Below are 10,216 nucleotides of genomic sequence, written 5' to 3' on the forward strand. Positions count from 1 at the left end.
TTCCTAAAAATTTGAGACCTATTGGTTAAATATAGAAAGCTACAATTCGTTTCTACAGCTAAAAAACCTAATTTTGGACATAAAAAGTCAAATAACTCTAGAAATAATTGATGAATCCAAATTTCCTAACAAATGGTACTGAAGGTTCAACTAGTCAATATATCCCAAATATTTCACTCAAATTGGTTAAAAATTTCTATCTATAGAACCACTAAACTGCTAAAAAATCTGATTTTGGAAATAAAATGTGAAATAATAATTAAATAAAAAAATCCTGAATAATAATATTGGAGGTTTATCTATTCAATATATCTCAAAAATGTTACACGTGTTGGCTAAACATTTTAAATTTCAGATTGAATGAACTGCTGAAAAATCGAATTTCGGGCAAAAAAGTAAAATAACTCTAGAAATAATTAATGAATCGAAATTTCCTAAACAATAACACTGAAGGTTCATCTTGTCAATATATCCAAAAAAAATTAGACAAATCGGTTGAATATTGCAAGCTACAGGTCGACTAAACTGCCCACAAATTGATAATCAATTTCGGAATCAATTTGTGGTGAAATAACTCTAGAAATAATAAATGAAACGAATTTCATGAAAAATTCCAAATGAATCTCCATCTAGTCAATTAATCCTTAAATTTTTAGACCAATTGATTAAATATAGAAAACTACAGTTCGATTCTATTGCTGAAAAATATAATTTTGGGCATAAAAAAATGAAATAACTCTAGAAATAATGAATGAATCGAAATTTCCTGAAAAAGTGCAATGGATATTTTCTAGTCAATTTATCCGGAAATTTTTTAGACAAATCTGGTAAAAAAAGTGTAGTTTTTGTTCTTGTCTAATGAATCTGCTGTTTTCTAGTTTCCAAAATATTAATTTCAAAAGGTTTGACAGAAATCAACGAAGAACATATAACCACGGTTTTTTTTTTATTTGGCGGTGATTCACTATCACGAATTTTGATATTTAGATTTGTGCAACAAATATTAGAGAATAAAAATTCGGACAGTGTTTGCTCCCTTAGTTTAGATTCCAAAGATTAAATTATTGACTTTGCTGATATTAAAACACATATTCTTAGAAAATAATTAATGATTGACCTACAAAATTAATCTATTTACTTATATATGTGCGTTTCAATAGAAATGTCGCATTTTCTATCCTAAATGCGCGGCAAAAAGTAAAAAAACCCTATCTATAAGTATTTCAACTTTTTGATGATCAGAGAGGATGATATGAAGTACTGGAAAAGGCCTCTCACGTTTTCGCCTAGATACCTTCAGAAAGATTTTCGGTTTTTGATAAAACCATAGAGAGTTATCATTCCCTATTTCTTGTATCTTATGATTAAATTATATCAATTTTAGTTTGTTTAAATTTAATTTTCAATTTTTGATTATTGATCGAATTAAACATATTACCGAAGGCATAAATGGCTTTGTGGGTGCCCTAAGTCCAAGGTAAATCCAGCTGTGAATATGTGTGTTTCGCATTGCTCTGCTGTATGATGTACACTTGCACAATCTACATGAAGATACCTAGATAGCATATAAAATGTTCACGTAACGTAGGACGTGGTACTATGACAGACACGTGACGTAATGGCTTCTAAAACGAATTAAACAAACTGTATTTATACTTTTTTATAGCCTCTCATCATTTCATTCACACATGTTTTAACCAAAGGAATTAACTGAAATTGTAATGACTCAAAAATTTGACGACAATGACAATATATTATGCTTCTGTTTTCAGATAGTTCGAATATGCTGACATGAATCTCGTGTTCAGCTCACTCTTACAATTAAAAAAATATTGTTGTTAAATCATAAAATCCATTCAATTTGGCAATAGATTCAGGTTGAATAAAAGATGTACTTTTTTGTTGAACACGTTTTTTAATTTATCAGTTATTCAATTTTGAGTATATAAATACAGGCAGGGATCAATTTTTGATTTCAGAGGGTGAGTTGATAAGAAATTCACAGACTGGAGGTTCCCTGAGAATTCCTCGAAAGTCGGATAGGCTTGAAGAACACAATCTTCTCTGCGTTCCTGACAGTCCGAATCAAAAGCAGAGACCAATCAGACCCACAAGACATTCCGCACCTTCGATTCTTCCACCTGCTCCTGAATTTCTTGCCAGGAACCTTCTTCAACTCGGATGTCCTGTTGTCTTGATACCCAAGTGAGTTTTTCATTTTCTGTAACTTCTTTATTGTTTATATTCAGAATTCATAGAAACTTCCTTTTCTGGTAGCTATATTAAGACCCGCAAAAGTTCTTTCACTTCTCTTCTAACTCAACCTTGCCATTTTTCACTATCACTATTTAATTATCTCTTATTCGTTCTTCGAGCCCCTTCCAAGTCTTTCATCGACTCCTTACCCGATCCACCCTTCCCTGAAATCTTTACCACATTCTCTTGGTAGCTTCCTTTATCTTCAATTTCTCTCCTGCATTCTTCCCATACATCCCATGCTTTTTCTTCCCATCACAGATACTCCACTTTCTGTTCTCTTAATTTTCCCAATACATCCCTTCCCTTATGTCGCTCTCCAACTGTAATCTTGCTATTCTTATCCTTCTCTTTCCTGATCCTTTTTCCAAATACAATGGTACTCCTTCCATTTTATCATCTTATACCAGTTATTATATTTTAATTCCTCAATCATCCCCATCTTTTTCTATTAATTCTCTTTCCCTGTCTCTTTTCTTCAATTCTTCATATACTCCAGTCCCATCTCGTATATCTATCCCTAAAGAATTCTCTTCTTTCTTTTTCCTATTTCGTAATTTCTATCGCCCTCCTTCTTATTTCTACCTCCTTCAAACCCTGTTGTGCCAACTACCCTCAAATTCCCTTCCTTAACTTTCCCTAAAATTTAGATGTCCTTTTTCCCACTCTGGTACTTCCTTCTATCTTTTTTTTAACCCTTTTCATATTTCCCACATCTGTTTCATTACTCCTGACGTTTTTAACTCTTTCTCTTATATAAGATCTATGATCTCAATTTTATGAGCTATATCCCAAATATTTAAAGTTGTTTACTTCTTGTAGCTTGATTCTTTTCCATCTACGAGACAATTCTTTGTTATTCCTTTTCGTTTCTAAATCTCATTATCTTTGTGTTTTCTACATTTAGATTCAACTTTTTTCTACACAAGTATTTCTCCAATCTTTTATAATTAAAACCGCCACCCTTCATTTCCCTCTGCCGTCACTGTTATAACATAATTAATAAAAAGGGGGATATGGAAAAGGGAGAGCTAGCAGTAATGATACGAAAAAAGTAGGACCATGCTTAAATATTTCGAAAATATTAAGAACACCATCAGAGAAATATTAAAACGGAACGAATGACGAGGGAGATAAGGGGAAAGAAGAAGACAAAGTTGAAAAAGAGGGACGAAAGAAAACGAAAATTTAAATTTGAAAGAAATGCGTAAAATTATATTCTAGGTAATAGAGATGAAAGAAAAAAGACACGAGGAAAGTGTAGAGGAAATAAAGCAATAAATTATAAAAGAAATAGCTGAACGTATGAATTAGATGATAAAATGGGAAGAAGTAATGAAAAATTTTGAAAAAAGGATGGGGACCTGAGAACAACGACTAGAATAGCAAGAGGAGTATAGTAAAAAAGTAGAAGAGTTTGAAAGTAGGATAAAATAGATTGACAGCTCAAACCGGGAGTTTAGAGATGGTGAAAGTGGACATTATAAAGAAAGGTTGAGGAAAATAGAGAGAATAGAAAGGTAGAAGAGAGAAGAAAGAAATATAGATTAGAGGAGAAGGAACTGAAAAGAGAAGTAGAAAAAGAGATAAAAAGAAGAGAAGCGAAGGTGTAGATAGAGGAAGTGAGAAGTGTAAGAAGCGAAGGGGTAGGAGTGCACATGGCTCAAAGCCAGTGAACAAAGAAGATAACAAGGAAGGAACTGAAACTAAAAGAGGCGAGAAATAAAATAAGGGAAGAATGAAAGATATACTACTGTAATGATGTAGGTTTGGAAAGAAAGGCTAGGGAATTTAGGAGAAGTTTGAAACAATTGAAGGTGGTTGCAATCATGGTGACGCAGCTATGTAAAAATCAATACTATAGAGTGAGAATAAAGTTACCGAGAATTTACAGTTACAATATGGCAGGTTCAAAATGCAAAAGAAGTTAAAAAAGGCAAAGCAATGAGAGGAATGGTGATGGGCCGACGGGAGGAAGGTATAACAGTGAAGGATAGAAAAGAGATGAAAGAAGAAAAAGAAGGATTAACAGTGGAAGAGGTGAAGATGGGAGGAGAAGGTTTGAAGATGTTAGCGTGTATGAACACGGTGATCTGCAGAAGAAATCAGAGAAGATAAAAGAACTGATGCAGGAAAGTGAAGAAGTAAAGCTTATAATAGGATATTTTATTGTGAAAAAGGAGATAGAGGACGAAGGAAATGAGGAGGAAACCGATGAAGAAAATCTAAAGACAAGCTGCTGAACAGGAAGGGACAGAAAATATTGAAAAGCTTGTAGGAGACGGGATAAATAATCTTAAACGAAAATACAAAGGGGTTGAGGAAGGGAAATGTACACGCTCAGGAGGAGAAAAGGGAACGGCAATTGATTATGTGATAGTGGACGAAGAGGTAAGAGAAATCAAGTAACTAAAAGTGCATTATATAGAATCTGATCACTATCTCATAATGCTAGTGTAAGAAGGACAAGAGATTAATAACAATAAAGGTAATAAAAAGGAAATAAAGGTAAGAAGAACAAAAAGAGGGAATTATTCAATAGAAAGAACAGAATAATTTAAATTAAAGTTAAAGACAATTAGAAATGGTGGGGGCAAATATAAAAGAAGAGAAGAAAATAATGATAGGGAAAATAAAAGGAATAATAAAAAGCACATAAAAAAGACCTATGAGGAATGGAAAGACAAACAAACGTGAGAAAAGAATTAAGAGAATGAAGAAAAGAGAAACGTAGTAAAGAATTTGAGAGGCAAAGGGAGTATACTTATATGTGTAATAAAAAGGAGGAAAATAAAAGGTTTGAAGAATAGGGAATAGGGAAAAGGAAAGGGGAAGAGACGAGAAAGAATACATAACAAGAAAGAAATAATCAGGGTGTGAGGAATAATGAAAGATGAACAAGTACCTAGTATAGATGAGATTCCAAATAAAGAAAATAGTAAAATAAAATATAAAGGACAATGATAGTGATGGCAAGGTTCAGTTCAACTGTAGTGCAATAGAAGAGCATCATGTAAGCGAGGTCAGAGAAGAGATTTTCTGGGAAGAGGAGAACATAAATTGATGAATGTGTGAATGGGGGGAGGAAACGTACGAGCATGTATGGAAAGAGTATAGGAAAGGAATGGAGGATAATGGAACGATAAGGAAAGAGAGAGAGAGAAAAGGATATAAAGGAGTTAGGATGGGAAAAGAAAATATATACTGGACGATATACTGACAATGGCAGAGGCTGAAGAAGGGATGAATTAATTAGAGGATTGGAGGAATACTTAAAACCGGAAACATTTGACTTTAAACCTAAAAAAGGCGAATATAATGAGGTTTAGAAAAGGACAGGAACAAACAAAGAATGCAGTAGGAGATGGAAGGGAGTAAAGTTAGAAGAAGCAAAGGAGTTTAAATATTTGGGATAAGGATGTCTGGATAGAATGGTGAGAGAAAAAGCCCACAGGAATAAATTAAGCACTAGAGGAAAGAGGACAATAAAGTTTAAGGAAGAGCTAAGAAAGAAGAGTTGGGGAAAAGTGTTTAAAGGTGGTAGAAGAAAGGTGAGGAAACAGAATAGAATTGATGAGTTCATAAGAAGAAAGAAATTAGTTCTTTAGGGATAGAGATGTGTGAGATGGGACTGGAGTATATAAAGAGTAGGAGAAAAGAGATAGGGAAAGATAATTAATAAAAAGATGGAGGATGATTGAAGAATGGAAATATAAAAAATGGTACAAGATGATGAAGAAAGAAGGAGTACGAAAGGGTCACGATGTTTAGAACTTGAATAGGAGAGTGTATCAGATATTTTGTAGAGATCTAAATTGCGTGAGTGGTCTCCATTCATCTCTTGTTTCATATTTCATCGATAAAACTGAGCCAGCAGGGTTTCATTGTCAGCCTCAACTTATCAGGCATCGTAACCTAGATTCTTGAGCCCTCGAAGATTGTAATGCATGCATTTATTGTTTATAGGCCATTGTAGAAGAGTTGTTCTTAAGGGGTTTCAGTAATCTCGATTTCAATGCTTGCATAGAGTTTTTCAAGTCAGTGACACGAAAGTTCAAATAACAAAACACAGGGAAAAATATAAATTATCTCCTGTATCCTGAATATTATAGTTTCTAAAAAACTAATACCTAGATTAATGGGTCTCAAATATATTTTGCAAAATTAATGGCAGTGCAATTAAATTTGTTAAGACTTTTTAAGCCTGTAAATAGGTTAAAATGTATTTAGAATCTTTTTAAATAAATGTATTGCATTTGGAACACTAAAAAGTTTATTATTGCCAAAAAAGGCTTTAGAAATTTCGAAAAATCTCTTGAAAAGTGAAAAAATTGAAATTTTCTGTTTAGTTCTTTTCCAAACTCTAATCTTTTCTTATCTAATTCTTAATAATTTGGAAGGAATTCTAATTTAAATTTATTTAAATATTTAAATTTTAAAGTTCATCATTTTATAATTTATAATATTTGTTTTCTTTGTTAAATTTAAATATTAAATAATTGTTATTCTGCTTAACAAGATGAATGCTTTTATTTAGAACTTCTCATTTTTAAACTTAAAATCCAACTACTATTTAAGAGTTTCTTTTATAAAATTGATATAAAAATTATTGGATTTAAATTTGAAATTAATAAATTTTTGAATATGTTTCAATCTAAAATTATCTCACATTCAATTTAAAATTCAGCGTTTCAGTCTTTAAACTCATGCAAGAGATTATTTATTACCTCATTGAAATGCTGTAAATTCTCTTATTCGACTTCCATTTTTCACATCCAAGGTTTCTACAGGTCAGAGTATTCCAGAAAGTTGGGGTATGTCAGGGAAAACCAGACAGATTCAGGGAATTTTCGATAAATTGATGTTAGAATTAATTTGATTATTTCCTTGAAAATTCAACAATTTTGTTAAGAATTCATTTGTTTGGGTTTAAAATTCAACTGTTTTGTTAGAAATTCCATATTTTTTTGGTCAAAAATCACAACTATTTGGATGAAAATAAATCTGTTTTTATTTCAACTATCTTGTTAAAAATTCGTCCTCTTCGGTTGAGTTCAATTGTTGTTGCTTTAAAATTAAAATGTTTTTTAGTTAAAGTATGTACTGTTACATTTTTTGTTGAGAATTCATATTTCTTGGTTGAAAATCCAATTATTTAAATTAATTTTAAATTCCAGTTAGTTGAGAGTCCAACAAAATTTCAAAATTGAAAAAATTATTTCTTGAAAGAAAAAATTATTCTTGAAAATTAGTTTTTTTAAATGGAAAGAAAGTTTTCGACTGAACACTTAACCATTTCATTTTTTTGTCAAAAACTTATATGTTATTCTAGAAATTTAATCGTATTTGTCGATTATGCATTTGTTTGATGAAAATTAAACTATTTTGTTGAGAACTCGTCTTTTTCGACAGAAAAGTAATCTCATTAGTTGAAACTTAATTTTTTTGATTAAAAATTAATTTCTTTGGTTAAAAGTTCAACTGTTTGGTTAAAAATGATTTTTTGTTTGTTTGAAGTTTTATCATTTTAGTTAAGAATTCATTTATTTAACTGAAAATGTAACTTTTTCATTTTTTGTGGAAAATTAATACTTTCGATTGAAATTTAACGATCACCTATTCTATTTTCAGTTGAAATTTTATTTTCTTAGTTGTTCAAAATTCGTCTGTTGGTAGTAAAGTAATTTTATTAGTTGAAGCTTAATCTTTTTCGTTAAAAATTCGTTTGTTTGGTTAAAAATTGGTCTTTTTTTGATAAAACATTAATCTTTTGTGTTAAAAATTAAACTATTTCATTAAAACTTTATTTTATTTCGTTACGAAATTCAATTCTTAAGTATTTCATTTTCTGTAGGAAATATATTTGTGTTGATAAAAATGTCATTTTATTGGTTAAAAATTCGACTTTTTGATAAAAATGGAACCCTTTTGTTCAAAAAATATTTTATTTAGGTTAAAATTTTTTCGAAAATTTAACTATTTTATTGAAAATTCGTTCTTTTTTCGTTGAAACCATATTTTTAATAGAAAATTTAACTATTCTATTTTTAGTTGAAAATTGATCTTTTTCAGTTGAAAGCTCAACTATTTGGATGTCCCTGTATATAATTCTGTATGACTGCTGTCACTAAAAATATTTAAAATAAATTTAGAAACAACCATTTTTTGCTGTAACATTATTGATCTCTTAGATATAAAGTTATTATTATACCTGGAAATAAATTTATAATGTTTACGAAAATGAAAAAGAATGGAAAACTCAGGGAATTTCAAAGTGGTGATTTTATAGAAAACCTACACATCCCTCGATTCGTAATCCATTTTCCAACTTAATCCTCTGACCTAAATGTCAGAACTATAAAATTGAACAATCTATTGAAGAAAGCATTTATTTTTAAAGTATGATGAACCACTAAAGAAGAGTAAAGAGTTCTGAAGTTTCTTAAGATTCAGATTAGAGTTAGGGAAATTTTTAGGTGTCAAAGTAGGGTTTTGAATTGGGAAACTGTTGGCTCAAAAGATTCAAAATAGGTTCAGTATTAAAAGAGGTTAATGAGCGTCAAATAGAGTCTTGATTTGAAGACTGTTGACTTAAAAGATTGAAAATAGGTTCAGCTTTAAAGGAGTGGTTAAGGAGCGTTAAATTAGGATCTTGAGTTTAAAAAATGTAGGTTCTAAAGATTCAAAATAGGGTCAGAGACTTTCACAGAGCTAAAATATTTTTCAAAGTAAGGTTTTGAATTGAAATTTTTGCTTCTAAGGATTCAAAGTAGAGTATGATAAAGAGTTGCAGGTCCAAAATCGGGCCTAACATTCGACTCGGGCTTGCTCTTTCATAATCATAAAATCTTTCATTCTATCTATAATCTCAAAAGATCAATGAACCATTAATCCAGAGTACACCTGACTCAATTAGATTGCATAGATTGTCGGGGTCGGAAGTTCTAAAGATATAAAATGGGACCAGAGAGCTTTTGCAGTCTCAAATAAGAGTCTTGAATTTGAATACTATCTTCTATAGTTTCAAAGCAGGACCTCCAGATTTAAATGGAGTGAGAAAGTGTCCAATGTTGCATTTCCTAATACTTAACAGTTGAAATCATTTAATGGACACACACTTCCTAAAGTCTCAAATTAACGTCTTGCGTTTGACAACTCCCAGCAAACACGTTCTGTAGCTGTTCTAGATCAAAAAAGAAACTGTTTTCTATAACACTTGCTCAAGATGGTGAAAGAACTGTTCTAGAACAACAAGGTAACAGCGTTCTAGAACACTGTGGTAAAATTGTGACCGAACTGTTTTAGAACAAAAAGGCAACAATGTTCTAGAACACTGACAAAATTGTGACAGAACTGTTCTCGAACTATGTGACAGCACTGTTTTGTAACAGTTGCTATGGAATTGTTCTAGAACAAACTGATCACAGACGCTCTATAATATTTGTTTCAAGTTTATTTTAGAACTGTGGCGTAACAGTGTTACATCGAAATTCTAGAATCCTGTTACAAGTGTGTTCTAGAACAAATTAGGAACAAAGATTACTTCGCTAACACTATGGTCCTGCTGACTCTTGCGAATATCTCTAATGTGGATATCTCGGACATATAATTTTTGTTAGTCAGGACTACGTACGCGCTATCCCGGATCAAAATAAATCCACGGGGATATCAAAATTTCCGCCTCGCAGGATACCTATTGCTGTGAGGAGTACATAACACTGTTCCATATTTGATACATAACAGTTCTAGAACTGTTCTAGAATTGTTATAGAACTCTTATAGAATTGTTCTAGATTTTTTAAAATGCAGTGTACCAAAGTTCTGGAATTGTTACAGATCGGTTGCCACTGCGTTCTAGATCTGTAAAAGATTTGTTATACAACATTTGTAATTGAGTTCTAGAATTGTTCTAGAAATGTTACAGCTCGGTTGTCTCAGCATTCTAAATCTGTAAAAGATT

The 10,216-nt window shown here is 31.3% G+C and overlaps 1 protein-coding gene and 1 pseudogene across 1 annotated transcript in view; both read left to right on the forward strand.

The window, feature by feature from the left end:
- The window catches only part of LOC117181935, a 110,483-nt gene that overhangs the window by 9,218 nt on the left and 91,049 nt on the right, over window positions 1–10,216 (forward strand). The window contains exon 2 of the mRNA XM_033374959.1: window positions 1,980–2,205. Within this exon, the coding sequence (XP_033230850.1) occupies window positions 1,980–2,205 (226 nt within the window). The remainder of the gene's footprint in view (window positions 1–1,979; window positions 2,206–10,216) is intronic.
- On the forward strand, window positions 9,749–9,901 carry LOC117182405 (annotated as a pseudogene).

Source organism: Belonocnema kinseyi, chromosome 10 (assembly GCF_010883055.1).
Source record: "Belonocnema kinseyi isolate 2016_QV_RU_SX_M_011 chromosome 10, B_treatae_v1, whole genome shotgun sequence".
Classification (NCBI taxonomy): domain Eukaryota; kingdom Metazoa; phylum Arthropoda; class Insecta; order Hymenoptera; family Cynipidae; genus Belonocnema; species Belonocnema kinseyi.